Source organism: Mustela nigripes, chromosome 6, assembly GCF_022355385.1.
Source record: "Mustela nigripes isolate SB6536 chromosome 6, MUSNIG.SB6536, whole genome shotgun sequence".
Taxonomy (NCBI): Eukaryota; Metazoa; Chordata; class Mammalia; order Carnivora; family Mustelidae; genus Mustela; species Mustela nigripes.
Genome location: NC_081562.1, coordinates 97,056,585 through 97,079,174, shown reverse-complemented (window position 1 = coordinate 97,079,174; position 22,590 = coordinate 97,056,585). Strand labels below are relative to the sequence as shown.

Below are 22,590 nucleotides of genomic sequence, written 5' to 3'. Positions count from 1 at the left end.
CAATCAGAGAAAGACAATTATATGATCTCACTGATATGTGGCATTTAAGAAACAAAGGCTCATAAGGGAAGAGAGAAGAAATAAAACAAGATGAAACCAGAGAGGGAGACAAACCATAAAAGACTCAATCACAGGAAACAAACAGAGGTTTTCTAGAAGGGAGGTGGGTGGAGGGATGAGGTAACTGGGTGATGGACATTAAGGAGAGCATGTGATAAAACAAGCACTGGTATTATATAAGACTGATGAATCACAGGCCTGTACTTCTGAAACCAATAATATATTATGCTAATTAACTGAATTTAAATAATGCTTAAAAATTTTTTAAAAATAAAATCCAATTTGTCTAAAAAAATTATCTTTTTCTGTTACTACAGTCATTTTCTTGGATCTTATAAAAATCAGATGTACTGTTTTTGTTTGGCTTCCTTTACACTGTATAATCGTCTTGAAAGTCATTGTTTTTATGTATCAACACTTCATTCCTTTCAACTGCTATGTAGGATTCCATTATATGAATATACTATAATTTGCTTATCCATTGAGCTATTGATGGGCATTTGGGGTTGCTTCCAATTTTCTCTATTACAAATAACACAACTATAAACATTATAAGTATGTATAACATGTATAAGTATTCGTGTATGGATGTACACTCTCATTTCTTTTGGGTAAATATGCAGGAGTGGATACTGGTTCCTCCAGTAAACTCATGTTTAGCTTTTCGAGAAATTTCCTGATTATTTCATTTCCAAAACCAGTGTATTAAAGTGCCACTTGTTTCACATCCTTGTCAACACTTGATGTTGGTCATTCTTTTAAATTTTACTCATTTTTATATACAATAGTGGTACTTCATTATGGTTTTAAGCCTCATTTCTTTAATGACTAATGATGCTGAGTATCTTTGCAGTTATGCAGTTTTAAAAACCGCATTTTCTTTGGTGAAGCATCTGTTCAAATCTTTTGTCTACATTTTCCACTACATTTTATGTTTATCTTAATATGGTTTTGAGAATTCTTTATTTGGCATACAAGTCTTTTATCAACTAGGTGATCTGCAAGTATTTCCCCCACACTGTGGTTTTTCTTTCTTTTTTTTTTTTTTTAAAAGATTTTATTTATTTATTTGACAGAGAGATAAACAGTGAGAGAAGGAACACAGCAGGTGGAGTGAGGGATGGAGAAGCAGGCTTCCCGCCAAGCAGGGAGCCCAACGTGGGGATCGATTGCAGGACCCCAGGATCATGACCTGAGCTGAAGGCAGATGCTTAATGACTGAGCCACCCAGGCATCTCATCTTCTCATTTTTTAAAAAATCATTTTTTGGGGGCACTTGGGTGGCTCAGTGGTTTGGGCCACTGCCTTTGGTGTGGGTCATGGTCTCGGGATCCTGGGATCGAGTCCCACATTGGGCTCTCTGTTCGGTGGGGAGCCTGCTTCCCCCTCTCTCTGCCTGCTGCTCTGCCTACTTGTGATCTCTCTCTGTGTCAAATAAATAAAATCTTTAAAAATAATAATAATAATAATAATAATAATAATAATTTTTTTATTAGTCACCATACAGTATATTATATAATATATATATGTATAAATGATATATGTATATATTATACATATATCATTATATATCAGTATATCATTAGTTTTTGATATACTGATTCATTGTTAAGTATAATGATTACTGATTCATTGTTATAATGATTCATTGTTTAAGTATAACAACCAGTGCTCCATGCAATACATGTCCTCCTTAATACCCATTACCAGGCTAAACCATTCCCCAGCACCCTCTCCCCTCTAAAACCTTCAGTTTGTTTCTTGGGAGTCCACAGTCTCTCATGGTTCTTCTCTCCCTTTGATATCCCCCCTTCATTTTTCCTTCCCTTCTCCTATGGTCCTCCATGCTATTCCTTATGTTTCACATATAATTGAAACCATATGATAGTTGACTTTCTGTTTGACTTATTTCACTTAGCAAACCCCCTCCAATTCCATCCATGTTGATGCAAATGTTGGTTATTCATACTTTCTGATGGCTGAGTAATATTCCACTGTATATACAGATCCCATCTTCTTTATCCATTCATCTGTTGAAGGGCATCTCGGCTCCTTCCACACTTTGGCTTCTGTAGACATTCTGCTATGAACACGGATGCATATGGCCTTTCTTTTCACTACATCCGTATCTCTGGGGTAAATACCCAGTAGTGCAATTGATGGGTCATAGGGTAGCTTTATTTTAAACTCTTTCTCTCCACAGATGACATGATACTTTATTTGGAAAACCCAAAAGACTCCACCCCCAAGTTACTAGAACTCATATACCAACTGAGTAATATGGCAGGATACAAAATCAATGCACAGAAATCAGCTGCCTTCCTATACACTTCAGCTGCCTTCCTATACACTAAAAAAATAACTGTAGAGAAATAAAAGAGATCGATTTCAATTACAATAACACCAAAAACCTTAGGATACTTTGGAATAAACCTAACCAAAGAGGTAAAGAATCTATACCCTAGAAACTACAGAACACTTATGAAGGAAATTGAAGAAGACACAAAAGATGGAAAAAAATTCCATGCTCATGGATCAGAAGAATAAACATCGTTAAAATGTCTATGCTGTCCAGAGCAATCTATAACTTCAACACCATCCCAATCAAAATACTAATGGCATTTTTCAAAATACCCTAAACAAACAATCCTAAATTTCTATGGAACCAGAAAAGATCCTGAACTGCCATGGAAATTTTGAAAAAGAAAAACAAAGCCGGGGGGGGGGGGGCATCACATTGCCTGATTCCAAGCTGTATTACAAAGCTGTGATCACCAAGACAACATGGTACTGGCACAAAAACACAGATAGATCAATGGAAATGAATAGAGAGCCCAGATATGGATCTTCAACGCTATGGTCAACTAATCTTCGACAAAGAAGGAAAAAAATACCCAATGGAAAAAAGACTGTCTCTTTAATAAATGGTGCTGGGAAAACTGGGACAGCTATATACAGAAGAATGAAACTCGACCATTCTCTTACACCATACACAAAAATAAACTCCAAGTGGATGAGAGACCTTAATTCACGTGAAACAGGAATCCATCAAAATCCTAGAGGAGAACATAGGCAGTACAATGGCCACAGCAATTTCTTTCATCACATGTCTCCAAACGCAAAAGAAACAAAAGTGAAAATGAGCTTTGGGACTTCATCAAGATACAAAGCTTCTGTACAGCAAAGGAAACAGTCAACAAAACTAAGAGGCATCCCATGGAATGGGGGAAGATATTTGCAAATGACACTACAGAAAAAGGCTGGTATCCAAGATCTGCAAAGAACTTCTCAAACTCAACACCCAAAAAACAAATAAGCAAGTCAGAAATTGGGCAGAAGACATGAATAGATACTTCTTCAAAAAGAGGTACAAACGGCTAACAGACATATGAAAAAAATGTTCAATATCATTAGCCATCAGGAAAATTCCAATCAAAACCACAGAGATACCACCTTCCATAAGGCAGAATGGCAAGAATTGACAAGACAAGAAACAACAAATGTTGGAGAGGTTGTAGGAAAAGGGGAACCCTTTTACACTGTTGGTTGGAATGCACATTGGTATAGCCACTTTGGAAAACAGTGAGGAGGTTCTTCAAAAAATGTTTTTGAATTCTTTTAACAGTATCACTTATTACTGATCAAACAATTAGTGGCAAAAAGTTCATTCTTTTATCAATTGTGCTTTTTATATCACATTTAAGAAATCATCTTAACACAATGTCACAAAGATTTTTTACCAATTTTTTCCCTATAAGTTCTAAAGTTTATATGATCTGTTTTGAGTTTACTTTGTATATGATGCCAAATATGAATCAAAATTCAGTCTGGGTGGCTTTTTGTTTTGTTTTGGTTTTGGGCTTTTATTTTATTTTGGCAAACAGATACCTAATGCTCAAGCAGCATTTGTTTAAAAGACTATCCTCTCCCTACTGAAATTCTCTTATATCTTTGTCTAAAATCAATTGAACACATATAAATGGATCAACTTTTGGATTCTAATCTGTTCAGTTGATCCTTTCCTCACACTATATACAAATATTAATTTAAAAATGATCAAAGTCATAAATTAACAGCTAAAGCCATAAAACTCTTAGAAGAAAACATAGGTATAAATCTTGTATAACCTTGGATTAGGTGATGCATTCTGACATAAATACAAGTAACCAAAGAAAAAATATAAATTGGACTTAGAATTAAAAACTTCTGTGCTTCAAAGATACCATCAAGAAAGTGAAAGACAATCTACAGAATGGGAGATAATTTTTGGAAATCATATATTAGATAAGTGGTTAGTATCCAGAACATATAAATAACATTTGAAACATAAGAATATAAGGACAAGTAGTCCAATTAAAAAGAACAGGATCAGAATAGACATTTCTCCAAAAAAAATATAGATATAAGCAGCACAGATAAGATACTTAACATCATTAATCACTAGGGAGACACAAATCAAACTGACAATGAGATACCACTTCATATGCAATAGGATGGCTATAATAAAAGGACAGACCATGTGCTGGCAAGGATAGGAAGAAATTGGGAACCTTCATATACTGCTGGTGAAAACGTAAAAATAGTGCAACTATTTTGGAAAACAGTCTAACAATTCCTTAAGTAGTTTAATATAGAGTTACTATCTAACTGGTAACTGTACATCTAAGTACCTACTCATGAGAAATGAAAATATAAAACTACACAATAATTTGTATGTGAAAATGTTCACAGCATCATAAGCCAGAAAGTAAAAACTCAAATGTCCATCAGCTGATGAATGGATAAACTATATCCATACAATGGAAAATTATTCATCCATAAAAAGGAATGAAGTACTGATTCATTCTACATGGATGACACTTGAAAACTCTATATTACGTGAAAGAACTCAAACGTTATAGGCTATATACTATGGGATCTCATTTAGATGAAATGTCCAAAATAGGTAAATCCAGAGATAGAAAGTAGATTAGTAGTTGCTGAGGGTTGGGGGTTTTAAGAGGGAATAAAGGGTGACTGCTAATGGGTACAAAGTTTCTGGTGTGATGAAAATATTGTGGAATTAGATGGTGGTGATGGCTGTATAACTGTGAATATACTAAAAACCACTTAATCGTACAACTTAAAAGGATAAATTTTGTGATAGGTAAATTCAATCTCAATTTTTTTTCTATCTCAATTTTTTAGACACCTACTAGAAATGTAATTTGGAACTGTGTTGAATCTATAGTTTGGGGGATGGGGAATTTAACAATATAGAGTCTACAGGATCTCTTACTATTTAGATTTTAATTTCTATCAGCAATGTCTTCTAGCTTTCAATTTATAGAGCTTGTACATATTTTGTCAGATTTATACATATTTTGTATTTTTTTGATGTTACTACAAAATGTTTTTTAAAAATTTCTATTCATGTTAGTTGACTGTTAGCATATAAAAATACAGTTAGGTTTTTAAATAATGATCTTATATCCCATAAACCAATCTCATTTATTAGTCCGTAGGAACTTTTTAAAAAAGATTTTATTTATTTATTTGAAAGAGAATGTGAGAGAGAGCAAGAGCACAAACGGGGTTGGAGCAGAAAGAGTGGCAGAATCAGCCCTGTTCAACAGGGGAGCCTGACACATGCTCATGATCTGATCATGACCTGAGCCAAAGCAGATACTTAGCCAACTAAGCCACCCAGGTGTCCCTAGCAGCTTTTTTTTCTCTTTTGTAAATTCAGTCTGATTTTCTATGTGATCTTAGCAGTCTATGAATAAAGAAGATTTATTACTTTTTCCTATACAATATGTATGCTTTTTATCTCTTCTTTCGCCTTACTGCATTGGGCAGGACACCTCCAGTAATGCCAGCTGAAGAGCTGAGTGGACACCCTTACCTTTTCCATGTCACTTGTAGGTTTTTCACAGATGCCCATTATGAGGACATTTCTTTCTATTTTACTCTTTTATCTTACATGATATGTTATCTTTTAAATACATATTTTTAATTAACATATATATTCTTTTCATTGTTGGACTTGATTTACTAAACTTCTGCTCAGACAAGATACTGGCCTAGTGTTTTCTTGAAATTTCTCTAAGATTTTGGTATCAAGGTAATGATGGTTTCAAAGCATGGGTGGGGAAATACTACCTCCCAATTTTATCGAAGAATTTTGTAAAATAGGTATTATTTCTCCCTTAACTATTTGGTGGAATTCACTAGTAGCAATATTTGGATCTGATGTTTTCTTTGGGAAAAATCTGAAACAACTTCTGCACTTGATACAGGGCTATTTAGGTAATCTATTCTTCTGGAATGAGCTTTAGTAGTTTTCATCTAGTTTGCTGAGTTTAATGGCATAAGGTTCATAATATTCCTTTATTGTCCTTTTAATATTTGTGGATTTCGTACTGATACTACATCTCTTATGTTCCTGATATTGGTAATTGTGTCTTTCCTTTTTCTTGTAATCAAACTAGCTATGTATCAATTTTATTATTTTCACAAAGAATCAGCTTATTTTTTCTTTTTTATAATTGACACATCATATCACATTTATTACATTTGTTTTGAGAAGACCAGCTTTTGGGTTCATTGGTTTTTTCTATTTTTCTCTTCTCTAATTTCTGTTCTGAACTTATTTTTCTTCTTTCCTTTCTTCTGTTTACTTTAGGTTTTAGTATATGTGCTGCCGAAGCGAGCACTACTTTAGGTTTTATTTGTTCTTTCTTATTTCTTAAAAACCAACACCACTGATTTGAGACTCTCATTTTATTTATATACTCAGATATTATATAATTATATATTAACAGAGCCACTCCAGCTTTCTTTTAATTAGTTTTGGCACATGTATTACTTTTCTGTTTGCTGCATAAAAAACTAATGTAGGGGCTGAAAACAATACCTTTTTTTTTTTTTTAAAGATTTATTTATTTATTTTGAGAGAGACAGAGAGTGGTGGGAGGGCAAAGGGAGAGGGAAAGAATGTCTTAAGCAGACTCTGCTGAGTGCAAGAGCCTAACATGAGGCTTGATCTCACAACCCTGAGATCACAACCTGAGGTGAAACCTAGAGTCAGATGCTTAGCCAACTACTAAGTTGAAAACAATACTTATTTACAATCTCACAATTTTGTGGGTTACAAGTTCCGGTGGGCTCAACTGGATCCTCTATTTAGGGCTCATAAGGCAGAAATCGAGATGTTAGACGGGGTGATCTCTTATCTAAAAACTCTGGGGGAAGAATCTGCTTCTAAGTCCATTCAGATTGTTGGCAGAATTCCATTTTTCATGGTGCCAGGAATGAGGTGGTCTGTTTCCTTGCTGGCTTGGGCAATGTCTCTCTCTTTTCCTAGAGGATGCTGGCCTTCCTAGTCACATTGCCTCTTCCATTTTCATAGCAAAAATGATATACTAAGCACTTCTCATGCTTTAAATCTCTGACTTCTCCTGCCAGCTAGAAAACAGTCTGCTTTTAAAGGGCATTTGTTATTAGATTAAAACCACTGGGACAGGGTGCCTGGGTGGCTCAGTCTGCCTTTGGCTCAGGTCGGTGTCCTGGGATAGAGCCCTGCATCCGGCTTCCTGCTCAGTGGGAAGCCTGCTTCTCCTCCTCCCACTGCCCCCTGCTTATGTTCCCTCTCTCACTACCTTTCTCTCTGTCAAATAAATAAATAAAATCTTTTTTAAAAAAGCAAAAACAAAAAACACTGGGATACTCTCCATCTGCCATACAACATAAATAATGGGAATGATATCTTATCCTATTTGCAGGCTCTTCCCATATTCAAAGGGAGAGATGATTATGTAAGAAAGAAGTCAGTAGGAGTCAGTCTAGAATTCTGCTTACCATAACATAGCACACCTTTTCCAATTTCTTCTAATCCATTTGGATCTTTATATTAAAAGGGGCACTTTCTTATATACAGTGCATAGTTATGTCTTTTTTTTTTTTTTTTTTTTAAGATTCTATTCATTTATTTGCCAGAGAGAAAGAGAGAGAGCATGAACAAGCAGGAGGAAGAGCAGGCAGAGGGGAAGGAGGCTCCCCCCGCTGAGCAGGGAGCACAATGCAGAACTCAAATCCAGCACCCTGGGATCATGACCTGAGTTGAAGGCAGACACTTAACCAACTGAGCCACTCAGGTGTCCTAGAGTTATGTCTAATTTTTTTTTATCTAATCTCTATCTGTAATTGGGGATATTTACATTTAATGTGATTATTCATATAAAGAATAATTTTAATCTACCTTCTTGCTGTTTTGTATTTGTTTCATTTGTTCATTTTTCCTACTTAAAATTTTTTTTAAAACACTGACATTTATCTTCATTATGCATCTCTCTGCTTTTTTGCATGCCAGGTAGTATCTGATTGGATCCAAGACATTATAAAATTTAACTTGTTGATTAGATGCTGGATATTTTTGGATCCCTCTAAGTATTTCTGCATTTTGTTCTAAGATATAAGGTTTGACACTTTCAGATTAGAAGGACAAAAGGATTAATTTGCTCAATTACAGTGGCAAAACACTTCTCGGTTGTATACTCAATGAATTGTAAGATTTTCCACTCTAACTATTAACACATTATTCTTGGTTCTAAATGAGCCCCAATGACTTGTTCCCTCAAATTCTTTTGGATGGTTCTTTCCTTGGCCTTGGGCAGCCCCCTCACATTCATGACCTTGATCAACACTCAGCTGAAGACCTGAGAGATACCCTCTGTATATCTCTAGATGTCTCTGTGTCTCCTCTGTCTCTTTTTGCTGATCATTCCTATCTAGTACTCTGCCCTGAAAACGCTGGTGGTATGGGTCTCCCTGGACTTCAAACTCTTTCCTCAACTATGGAAGCTTGTCTACATGGGTTTCTTCTTCTGTGCCTTGTCTTTAACATTCTATCAACACAGTAAGCTATCACTCAAGGATCACTATTCTTTGTTGCCTGGTATCCAGTGTTTTGAGAACTGTTATTTTATATATTCTGACAAGGTCTTAGTTTGCTCATGTGGAAGAGTAAAGCTAGCCCCTCTCACTCCATCTTGGCCAGAAATGGAAATTCTGGTACTTATGTTTTATTCTCTGCAAGTGTGAGAGGTACAGAAGACTGGTAATTAGTGAGGGGTATAGAAGACTGATGTAAAAATCCAAGAATGTAAACATGTATCAATGCTCCCCAACTTAAAATAAAAGTCATGTGTCCATTAGGAAAAACAAGAACAATACAGCATTTCCCCCAAATAATAATATAGTGCTTTCTAACTTACATTCTTCACTTAAAGGGTTAAAAAATAATAAATGTTTCTTACATAATAAATGAAAAAAACTGTCATGATACAGAGTAATAACTAATTATGATAGAATAATCTGAGTTCATTAGGTCAAATCTATAATACGAAGAAATTTTTCTAATTTATTTACATTAATGTTTTCCATATTATATATGTATTGACTATAACATATTCAAATGATCACATTTTAAACCTGACTGAAGAAAGAAAATAATGACCTTTGAGAAGTCCAGAATTATCAATGGGTCCAGGATATACATTTTGATCTCCCATCTGGTATTTGTCCCAACTGTCAAAGCCAACATATTTTTTCCACTGTTTGAACCAGCGACTATCGACTAGGTACCTAAAAAGAGAAAAGAAATCAATAAAGGAAAATACCTGTAACTAGAGGAATAGCATAGAAGATATCAATTTTTTATATTTCATTTTATATTAAAGTACATGCCTACTTCAAAGGATTATTGAGAATAACTGCAATGTGATTTACAATCTGGAAAAAAATTTCACTTATACAAAAGTGTTATTCCTATTGTTCTATAAATATCTACTATTTGAGGACAAGTATTGACATACACATTAAAAACAATCCTTAACAGCACCTCTTAGAAAATGCAATAGCTATTCCATAAACTATCTGACAGTTGAACAAAAATTCAAATGGGAATCGTAAAAATGAAACAAAACAAAATTTTAAAGTACAACATATAAAGAAATAGAAAAATGTTTCTTCTGCAAAAAACTTAAAAAGACAGTATGTTTATTTTATATATTTTACTCTATCCTTTTGGGGATAAGGAAAGTGGATTATTAAAGGTTTGAGAGACTGATTATAATAATTTTAACAAATTTTTAAAAACTTTAGTTAGCTTCTTTACCAACAAAAGTTATTAACAATACTGTTTCCATTTGTTTCTCATGAAATCTGTTGGGGCAAGCAGGGTAAGGGTTTTTTTGTTTGTTTTCAAAAGTATGGTACACCAAGCACTGTAGGCATTACTGAAATTATATTCATCTTATTTTCAAGTACCTACGAACTGACTTCTCATCAGATGACCAGTGACAGAAGAAGTAAAATACTGGTGCTCTAGGAAAGAAAACTCATAAACCTAAAAAACTTAACATTTATTCTGACTATATTATACCCATTATGAAATACTGCTTTGCCATGGACTCATAATTATTTTAAATTCTTTTCCAGAAACACTTTCCCCACACTTAATCAGATTCAATCACAAACAAAATCAAAGGAAAAGTTAACAAGATGTTTAAAGCCTACATGTGCATTAACAGAGGTAACCAAGTTATTTTTTGGAGATCATTCTAATGTATCTGTGCTTACTACACACAGCACTAAGCATAGGAATGAAATCCTACAGTTTTACAGCTTACACAGTAAATATCTGAAAATGTCTGAGGCAAAGGCACCAATCTAACAAAATCCCACAATTCCTAGAGAATATTCATCAGCAGTTTAATTCCCTTAAAGTGGGTACTGCAGAATTATCTACTCACTAGTATTCCAAACCTACAGTCAGGATTATGTAACTCAAGCCCCCCAGATTGTAGAATTGGAGACTAAAGAAGAAAAAAAGCTCAGAGACTATCTTAAGAAAACCTTATTTTTAAAATAAAGAGATTAAACCAGCAGTAGCTTTACATATTAAACAAAATAATCCTTAATTATTTATCACCCACTAAACATTTTTAAGACTCCTTCCTGTGATTTAAACAAAATATTCAGATATTTCATTTGCTTTATTTGCAAATTAATGTCATACTATGTGGCCTTTCCTCAGTTCCATCTATTTTGTTTTTATCATTGTGCCAATTTCATCATCTCTTTATTACTTTAATCTTGATTTTGGGGGGGCAAGTTCCCCCAGCTTGGTGTTCTTGCAAATTGCCTTAACTATTCTTGGCCATCTTCCACATGAATTTTAGAGTCAGTTTATCAAGTTCCACAAAAAGTACAATTAAGATTTTGATTGGATATGTGCTAAATTTATTAATTAACAGTAATAGTATACATAACAATGTGATTTATAAAACTGACATTAAAACTATTTGGGAAATACTACCAAAATTCTATTTATTTAAAATATATTTCTAAAAGATAGGGTTTTATCTCCCATAGTATTTAATAATCCTTTACTGTATGGTAGACGTTTGCACTGGGTAGTATTCATCTGCTGTTATAATATTTCTAGTTCATATCTCTTTGCTAGATCTTGAAGTGACTGGTAGTTTCTGTATAATGATACTATTAAGAGAGGAGACTCTCACACTTGATGGATATTTATCTGCTTTCAACATTACTTTCAACTGAAAAGGCCATCACATCTATTACAGGCTGCCGTATCTTATTTGCAAAATTTTGTGGTAATGAAATATGAGGGAAAATACAGGAAAAAACAGAAACATCCATCACAGAAATAACTGTACATTTCTTAAATGTACTTAAGAAAGACAAAATTAAACGAAGTGAGCTAAATAAAACAAAATTTATTTTAAGACATTTACATAGATTTATTTTAAAAACTCTACATCTAATCTGTGAATCTGCCAAAACATAAAAATCCTCAATTTGAATTGATAAAAGCCCACAACAGAATCAACAGTTAATGATTAAAAGTAAGTGAACAAAGACCCAACTTCTAGATTTTCAACAGTATTCTTAATCCTTGGTATGCTATTAGGATCTAGACAGGACCAATTTTAGCTTCCAAGGCTTTTTGTTTTGTTTTGTTTTTAAATAGTTATAACTATTTGTAAAGACTGATATTTCATGACTTTAATCTTAGACCTCTGAGAAAGAATAAAAGGCATTAAACAATCTATAAAGTTAAAACAATGATCCTAAAATGAAGTCTAAAATACTTAACATTGCCTACTTGGTTTTGCATGATCTATCTACTCTTGCCTGTCTAGTCTCAATTGGTACCATTTTTCTTTGCTGAGACATAACTACAATAACCTTTCAGTTACTAGACACTTCATTTTTTGCCATATGGTTCCATCTGCCTAGATGCTACTCCTATTGCTCCCAACATCTTTTTAATTCCTATTATCGTTCAGATAGCCTACACGTCACTTTCTCAGGGAATCCTCCCACAGCCTTTCCCACTTCCTTTCAAATAGTTTGGAAAAGGAGAAACAAGATGACAATTATTAGCCTACTAGATACCAAGACTGTTTATTAAGTTAAAGAAATTACTTTTAATTACAAAATTACTAACATTTGAGCTTTACACTTGGGCCAGGTGCATATTTCTAAGCACTTTAATATATTGGTTCATTTATTCCCTTAACTACCCAATAATGCAGGTACTATTATTTCAAAGGCACAAAGGAACACCCTGACCAAGGTTACAAAGTGTCAGACCTGTGATTAAAAAATGTAATACTGGCATAGAGAAACAAAAAGGCCAATGAAAATAGCACAGAGAAACAGGAATTGGATTCATGGATATGGGGAACCATGATATATACCAAAAGCATCACCATATTAGTGGGGAATGATGTAGCTAAGTATATGGGAAAAATGAGAGCTTTACCTCACATAGGCAGTCAGTTCTACTCTAATGCTTGTTTTAAAAACTTGAATATGTTAAACACGATTGATACATTAGGGAACAAGAGCACAAATTTCAATACATGCTCAAGCACTACTTTAATCCACAAGCAGGACCAGGACTAAGGGTAAGGCAAGTGAGATGCCTAGGAACCTTAATAAGAAGTGCCTCCTGAAATTCTGCCCCCTAAGTGTTTAGCTTGCTTTACTGTAGTCCTAACTGAAACAAACATAAGGTGAATGAAGAAAACTACTCAGCTGTACTGAATCACATAAGAATGTACAAAACATACACATTCAAATATATATGTATTTATTTTTATATATATATGTGTATATACATATATACACATATATATTTTTTAAAGATGGGGGAATGCAGAGGGAAAGGGAGAGAGAGAATCTTAAGCAGGCTTTACATCCAGCACAGAGCCCAGTGTGGGGCTCAATCTCACAACCCTGAGATCATGACCAGAGCCCAAATTAAGAGTCAGACACTTTAAATGACTCAGCCACTCAGGCACCCCCCCACACTTTAATCGTCTTCAAGTGTGTTACATCTGCTGTTACAATTTCTTGGCAGATTTAAGAAAACTTTTCTTGGGGCACCTGGGTGGCTCAGCTGGTTAAGCCACTGCCTTTGGCTCAGGTCATGGTCCCAGAGTCCTGGGATCGAGTCCCACATGGGGCTTCCTCTGCTCTTCGGGGAGCCTGCTTCTCCTTCTCCCTCAGCCTTTCCCCCTCCTTGTGCTCCCTCTTTGTCAAATAAATAAAAATCTTTAAAAAAAAAAAAAGAAAACTTTTCTTCCACCACTTTGCAACCCTTTAAATCGTACTTCTACAAGTTAACTCCATCCTTTTGAAAATAAAAATGTCATATTTATCGTGGTAGTTACATACTTCTTAAAAACTGTGCTACCATTTTTATTATGTTTTTAATGTGTCACTGAAAAATTTTTTTTGTCCCAACCCCAATTTTCCCATATGCCCTATGTTTTTTTTATTGCATGATTTTGCATATAGCATGGTGATTTTTAGGAACACGTGCTATGTTACAGCAGAAGTAACTGTACAAAAACAAGTTATAGTTGGATTAAAAATGTAAATGTGAAAGTAGAAGTACAATTTTTAAAAAAAAAAGATATGTGAAAATCCTCATTTCCTTAGACTATAGAAGAGTTAAGACAAAAAGCAAAAACTTTAAAGACTAATAAACTTGTCAAGGTTAAAATGAAAGGCTACCTTTCAACAAAGACACCACCGAGTAAAGAGAAGATACAGACTGGAGAAGATACACCTACTCCAGATAACTGACAAAGGGTCAGAATACATGAAGAACTCCTTTAGGTTAATAAATTAAAAAAAAAAATTTTTTTTAAGAAGGAAAAAAAGCAATTCATGGAAATGAAAATCAGAATGGCCTCCATACGTATGAGAAAATGCTTAATCCCATTAGCAATGGGAAAGATACAAATTAACACCATACCATATCATCTCATGAAGCTGGTGAACACATGTGCACATGTGTCAACAATATCAAGCTGTAGAAAAGATGTGTAGTAATAGGAACTTGTATACTGCCAAAAGGGGAATAAACTGGAACCTTTACTTGGGATGGTAGTTTGGCCACATAATCTATTAAGAATAAAGATGTGGGGCACCTGGGTAGCTCAGTCGGTTAAGCGTATGCCTTCAGCACAGGTCATGATCCCAGGGTCCTGGGATTGAGCCCCACAGCGGGCTCCCTGCTGAGGAGGGAGCCAGGTTCTCCCTCTCCCTCTGCCTGCCACTCCCTCTGCTTGTGCACTCTCTCTCTCTCTCTGTCAAATAAAATCTAAAAACAAATAAATGAAAGAACTGACTTACCACACCTTAAAAAAAAAAAAAGATGTACATACCATACATCATGTATTGCCATTGCTAAGTTTTATCCTACAGAAACTCTTGTACAAAATTACAACTACAAGAATACATAGTGCAGGGGCACCTGGGTGGCTCAGTAGGTTAAAGCTTCTGCCTTCGGCTCAGGTATAAGTCTCAGGGTCCTGGGATCGAGCCCCGCATCGGCTCTCTTCTCAGCAGGGAGCCTGCTTCCCCCCCTCTCTCTGCCTGCCTCTCTGCCTACTTGTGATCTCTATCTGTCAAATAAACAAAATCTTAAAAAAAAAAAAAAGAATATATAGTGCAGCATAATTTATAACAATAAAAAGATGCAAAGAACCTAGTATCCATTATTCATACCCAAAAATATTACACAAAAATTATAATGCAAAATACAACTACATGTACCAAGGATAAATCTCAAAACTACAATGCTGAACACCCCCCCAAAATTGCAAAAGGACACATGTAATATAACACAAACGTATAAAGACAACAGATGTACAGTTTGAAGAAAAATTAAAAACATGCCACCAATAGTATATATTTACAATCCATGCACATATATTAAAATGTATACATAAAATATTTTGATAATTTAATTATAAAACTAAGTAAATTAATACATAAATAATTTAAGATAATAATAAAAATCTGTTTCAGGATGGTGGCTCCCTCTGACAAGGGAGGGAAGATGATGGGACTAGGGAAACATATACAAGGACATTCAACTATTTTTGTAATGTTTTATTTTTTTAAACTAAGATATGTGTGCACAAATGTCTTGTTATACTTTTCTTTATACTCTTCTTTCTTCCTGAAATAGTACATTAAGTATGATTAATATTTTCCACTTAATAGAGAATAGTTTATATATACACATATACCTGGGCACAAATGAAGTGGAGTCAAATGTATAGACTGAATACTGAGGTCAAAACTGATAGTTAAGTGATAGTCAACAAATGAAAAGACTTTCAAGCATAAAAATAAGTAATTATAAATATAAATTGGGTTTGGGTTTTTTTTTTTTTTAAGATTTTATTGATTTTGGCAGGGGAGGAACCAAGGGGGAGGAAGAGGGACAAGCGGACTCTGCACTGAGTGTAGAGGTCAATGTAGGGCTTAATCCCAGGGCCTTGAGATCATTCATGACCTGAACCAAAACCAAGAGTCCCACACTTAACCAACTGAGCCACTCGGGCGTTGGTTGTGATAAAAATATGTATCAAAATGTACAAAATACACAGTTTGTTTTACTATGTATTTTTGGAAGAAATTTGTAGGTTTAAGTTATCTCTTATATTTATTTTTTCTGTCTTATATTATCTCTTCCAAACATGAATTAGCATTAAATTTTAATTAAAAAACTGACATAAGCTTTGGAGAATTTTCTCTGGAAAAACACGATTTATTTGATTACTTCTAAATTTATCAAATTATGTTTCTGACATATAATGTATTCATTCTGAAGAAATTATTTCTTTTCGGTAACTACAGCAACCAGTAAGTAAACCAGAAAAATAGAAATGACTGGGTGATATCTCAAAAGAACAAAAAAAGCATGTAAGAAACAGAAAGCACAGCTTACAATCCTTTATATCTGGGAAAATAATACAAGTAAAATAATAAAAAACCCTACAATTAATATATATATATGTACTTATTTTAAGCTGACTTAACTTTTAGTATGAAGTGTTACATTATAAATTTGCAACTATCTAAAATTCATGTAAATACTAATCTACAAATATCCAGAGATCCCAAAATACGGAAAAGAAATTAACTGCTTTGTGACAAATGTACCAATTTAAGTTTCTTGCACAAAGGAGTCTATGCCTTATAGATGAGCCCAAAGGTGAAATATTTCTAAGTAATACTGAGACATGTGACTGTGTTTCCATATAAAAAGCCATGAAGTACATGTACCAAAATACGATCAAGATTATTTATGATTAAGGCCTCTGGCTGTAGCTTAATTATTTCCATTTCCCTCTGTTTCGTGAGTTAAAAGGAATTTTATGAGCACCTCACACTTGTATTAATCATGATTGTCACACAGTAGTATGCCAATAGGAAAAAAATTTATAATGTTAATACGGGTTCAAAAATTAGTAAAGAAATCTTACAGAGATCAAGGTCTATGATCATCAAACTCTCAAATCCTTCAGAGATGACCTACAATCCTCCAGCATATCTCCAGACAGCCTTCTCCATTTATGGTAAATTCAAAACTAGAATGTGCTAGGACCAGAACTTTGGGAGTTTGGTATGTTGGAAGAACTGACTAAATGATGTCGGAGTTCATGACAAGGGGATAGAAGGCTACATAAGGCTAGAGAGGTAGACTGGACCAAGACTATCCAATGCCTTTAAGGTAATGCTAAGGATTGTATCCTAAGTGTAATTGAAAGTCACTGTATGATTTTTAGCATGGAAGAGATATGATCTGAATCACATTTCATGAAGACCACTGGAAATACCTCACAGGACTACTGGGAGGATCAAATGTTTAATAAATCAAAAAATCACATAAAGCTATGAGTACTTCAAAAAGGTCTAAATTACATGGTGCTAAATATTCTGAAGGCATCAAGAAAGACAATTTGTATTGTGGTCTGGTCAGAATAGTTTTCAATGGCTCCAGAGAAGATGAGTCAATTTTAGGACCCCACACAAATTTAAGTTAATTTTAAGACAGTCCTCAAATGCTTAAAAGTTACTGTAACAACTAAAAAGGCCAGATGTTTTTTCCTTTTCTTTCTTTCTTTCTTTCTTTTTTTTTTTTTTTTTTTTTGTGGTGGTGGTGGGGTAAAGATAGAGTTCTAAAAGTTTATACTATTTTTATATACACCACAAGCAAACTTAAGGAAAGATATATACAGGCTAATGAAAGATTGAGAAAACAGCCCCAGACATAAAGAAGTTTAAAAATATGGGAAAAGGGGGGGCACCTGGGTGGTTTAGTGGGTTAATAAGCCTCTGCCTTCTGCCCAGGTCATGATCCCAGGGTCCTGGGATTGAGCCCCGCGTTGGGCTCTCTGCTCAGCGGGGAGCCTGCTTCCCTTCCTCTCTCTCTGCCTGCCTCTCTGCCTACTTGTGATCTCTGTCTGTCAAATAAATAAATAAAATCTTTAGAAAAAAAAAATATGGGAAAAGGGGAAATCTCAACAGCTGCATTTAAGAAATCGTAGAACTGGGGTGCCTGTGTGGCTCAGTGGGTTAAAGCCTCTGCCTTCCGGTCCTGGGATCGAGCCCCACATCCGGCTCTCTACTTGGCCAGGAGCCTGCTTCCCTTCCTCTCTCTCTGCCTGTTTCTCTGACTACTTGACTACTTGTGATCTCTGTCTGTCAAATAAGTAAATAAAATCTTTAAAAAAAAATCATAGAGCTAATGAATGCATAGTTCTTTCCTTTTTTTGATTAGCACATTTATACAAACAACTTTTGATAAGTGATTCCTGCTTAATTTCCTAATACTGACATATATGTAACATCATTTATTTCTTAAAACCCTACCTTTTTCTCTGTAAAGTAGATATAAAACATTCTTCTACAACTAAGAAAATACACAAATATTTCAGCCTAACCCAACGCAGCACACAATTTCAGAAAAACATGTATAACTATCTTACACAGGATTAGCAGAATAAACAACTCTTGATGTTAATTCACTCTAAGATTAATTCTCTTATTTAATGATATACTATTTAAGTTAGATTTACACAGCAAGAGCATAAAACCAGTTTCAATACTAAAGGAGATATCGATAACTTCTACCATTTTCTATCATTATAAGCCAGATGATTCACAGGCTTTTTAAAAAGTACCAAACTATAACTCAGGATTTCATTGTTTCAGCAAAATTTAACTGAAATCTGAAAGCTATACTGAAAGTTATACATAACTGAAAGCTATGGAGTTCTTTCAAATAAAACAATGGTTTGGTTAATCTCTTTATATCTTCATTTTAAATTTCAAGTATTTCCAACCTATTTTCTACTTCACATTAAATTCATCAGTTGGCAAGAACTAATTTTTATGACCTCTTTTTACTTCTAAACTAAGACAAAAAAGGAACTCAGGAAGGAGGCCAAGTAGGATTGTGAAAGTGAAAAGAAAACCCATAGAATGGGAGAAAATTTTGCAAATCATCTCTACAAAAAGCGATTTGTATATAGAATATATAAACTCTTAAAACTCAATAATACAAATAATCTAATTAAAAAATGAGCAATGGATCTAAGTAAACACTTGCCAAAGAGGGTATACAAATGGCTAATATACACATATGAAAAGATGTGCAATATCATTAGCCATTAGGAAAATGCAAGTCAAAACTACAATGAGATACCACTTGGTATTTGCTAAGATGGCTATAATCAAAAGACATTAACAAGTGCTGTCAAGGATGTAGAAAACTGGAACCCTCATACTGCTGATGGCAATGTAAAATGCTGCACCCACCTTAGAAAAGACACCAAGGAATTCCACTCCTAGGTATATACTCAAGATAAATCAGTTTTGTATATACAAACGAAAGTATGTATGTACACATAACAAAAAGTTATGGCTACACACAAACTTGCACATAAATTATTCACAGCAAGATTATTCATAAGAGCCAAAAATGTGAAAAATCCAAATGTCCATCAACTGATGAAGGGATGAATTCAATGTAGTATATTATCTATACAATGGAATATTATTCAGTAATAAAAAGAAATGAAGTACTAATACTTCATGAAAGAAGCAAGACACAAAAGTCACATATATGATTCCACTTATATGAAATATCCAAAACTGCTAAATCTATAGAATAAAAAGTAGATTAGTAGCTACCTAAAGCAGGGGATCCAAGGAGAAACTGGGGGAAGCAGAGGACTGCTAATAGGTATGGAGGATTTGGGGGCGGGTGATAAAAAATATTCCAATACTGATTAAAGTAATGGTTGCACAATTTTGTGAGTATACTGAAACCCAGTAAATTATACATTTTAACTGGAAAAATTGTACAATATGTCAATTGTATCACAATAAAGCTGTTTTTTTTAAGAGTGAAAGGATATATATCTGCATGAGATTATTAGGGATGATTTTACAGAGATTTTTTTAAAAGATTTTATTTATTTATTACAGAGAGAGTACACACACAAGAATGAGACAGAAAAAGAGAGATCAGGGGCAGTGGGAGAGGGAGAAGTGGACCCCTCGTTGACCCTCGGATCATGACCTGAGACTAAGGCAGACACTTAACTAACTGAGCCACCCAGGCACCCCTAGGAATTGGTGTTGAGCTTGGTTTTGAAGTAAGTGAAGGTCAGGAATTAGTAAAATATATTTGAAATAATATTAATAACGTGTAATGGCCTATGAGGCAGAAATGAGTAAATAATTTCCAAGAAATGGGAACCACCATCAGTATTAAAGCAGAGCTATATTAATTAGAAATAAAACTGCTAAGACTAGAATGCTAAACCAAGGACAGAGCACCGCAAAATCCTACAGGCTCCTCAAAATATAAAGATGAAAATCCTATTTTTAATATGCCCAAGCTGGGTGCCTTGGTGGCTCAGTGGGTTAAACCTCTGCCTTCAGCTCAGGTCATGATCTCAGGGTCCTGGGATGGAGCCCCACATCGGGCTCTCTGCTCAGCGGGGAGCCTGCTTCCCCCTCTCTCTCCACCTGCCCCTCTGCCTACTTGTGATCTCTCTCTCTCTCTGTGTCAAATAAATAAATAAAATCTTCAAAAAAAAATGCTGAAGATATCATTGCCTGAATTTAAAATTTCAAAGTATGCATCTCTCAAAAAGTTGTTTCCATAATATGGGTACGTCTCTATCACTCACAGGCAAGCAACACAGTTTAAAGTGCAGGGTTTCAAGGTGATTGTCTAGGTTATAATCTCTGTTCTATCACTTCTGATTATGTACATGTAACTCTATACCTCGGTTTTTGTATCTGCAAAATGAGAATACAATCACTTCATATAAGTGTAAAGCTCTTAACATGTAATAATTTTTGTAACCATCACAATAACTATATGGTACATGTAACTACTTAACTCTACCTCTCCATAGAATTAAATTTCTACAGCTTGAAATCCATTAAAATTTGTGAATATAAAATTTTCTATCTATATCCAAGGTAAATCCCTTGATCAAACTGTTCAACTCTGTCAAGCTGTTAAAATATATTGTTAAGCAATATAAAGCAAACCAAATTATCAAGTCTTTTTTTTTTTTTAAAGGTTTATTTATTTTATTTGACAGACAGAGATCACAAGTAGTCAGAGAGGCAGCGGGGGTGGGAGGAACCAGGCTCCCCACTAAGCAGAGAGCCTGATATGGGGGCTCGATTCTAGAACCCTGAGTTCATGACCTGAGCCGAAGGCAGAGGCTTAACCCACTGAGCCACCCAGGCACCCCTCAGGTCTCTTTACCATGATCATTTCACCCTATCATTCTTAATCTTTTTTAGTAAAATTTTACTCAAGGAACTTGATGATTTTTTTCACTCAAGGAAGTAAATTTATCTCTAGTGCTCCAGGTTTTGATTTACCTGGCTCTCTAAAACTTAGAATTGCCTGGCCTCAAAGCCACTCTTAGACTTGTCTGTGAGAGCCTTTGATTTCTTTCACAAAGGAAGTCCTTTCTATGGCTACTTCTGCTACAAGATTTTTCTTAACAGTAAGGAATTATCAAACTAATATCTGGGTCTTCCAAAGTTCAAAGGAGAGACGAGACAGCCAGCTTTCCTCCTCATGGAGAAGAAAAGGGAGTCATTACCCTCCTCCTTTTATGGGGGAGAGCTATAAGGAAACCATGCAGAATCCTATTGATGAAAGCAGTACAAGTGTTGTAGGTATAACCAAATACAAGTTAATTCTACAGAGGTTTTCTGCCTCATATTACAATCTGAACTTCTTTACTTCTTTTTGAGGAGCAATTCTTAATTATTACTTCAGATAAGTCATTTTAATCTGTTTCCAAAACTACGATCACTTACTACCAGTCTTATTCTAGGTTTCTTTAGTAGTGACTTCTATATAAACTGGATAAAACTGAAAGGAACTTGCTTCTTTAAAGAACAGATGGAAGAAGAGTGTGGAGAAATGACTGCAAGGGAAAAAATAAAAGACCGAGTATGAATTACAGTGGAAACTGAGGAAATGAAAATGAAAGGCACAAACTGAATTGAGTCAAGGAAGAAAAACAACTTACTAACTGCTGTAACTCTATATAGGAAGAACTAAGAAGGAATAATAATTTAATGAAATACTGTTTGCATTATATTCAAATAGTGACAGCATGAAAACATTTTTTAAAAAGATTTTATTTATGTATTTGACAGAGAGAGAGAGAGAGAGAAGTGGGGGAAGGGAGAGAGACCAGCAGGCTCCATGCTAAGTGTAGACCCTGACTCAGAGCTCCATCTCACGACCCTGAGATATGACCTGAGCTGAAATAGAAAGTTGGATGCTTAACCTACTGAGGCACCCAGTACCTCCAAAACATTTCTAATACTAAGGAGATACTGATAATATCTGGTATTTTAAATCATTATAAACCAGGTATTTACACTAGCTCTGAACCCATCAAACATTTGCAAAACGAGGTAAATAAGAACACTTACTTTAAAAGCTGCATTAATTATAAAGCATTTAGAACAGCTTCCCAGAAGGAAAATATCAAGATTTTCTATACATGCTATGGTATCTGAACTAAACAGTCATAACACACAAATTTACAATAAAATGATACAACTCTACAAAAATAGATTCCATTTAAAAAGAAA

The 22,590-nt window shown here is 34.6% G+C and overlaps 1 protein-coding gene across 4 annotated transcripts in view; it reads right to left on the bottom strand.

Moving 5' to 3' along the window:
• Window positions 1-22,590, bottom strand: part of USP15 (ubiquitin specific peptidase 15) — a 112,685-nt gene that overhangs the window by 84,797 nt on the left and 5,298 nt on the right. For all 4 annotated transcript variants that reach the window (XR_009404865.1, XM_059403595.1, XM_059403596.1 and 1 more), the window contains exon 2: window positions 9,557-9,684. Coding sequence is in view for 3 of the 4 variants with exons in the window: in XM_059403595.1 (XP_059259578.1) it covers window positions 9,557-9,684 (128 nt within the window). In the remaining variant the exon portion in view is untranslated. The remainder of the gene's footprint in view (window positions 1-9,556; window positions 9,685-22,590) is intronic.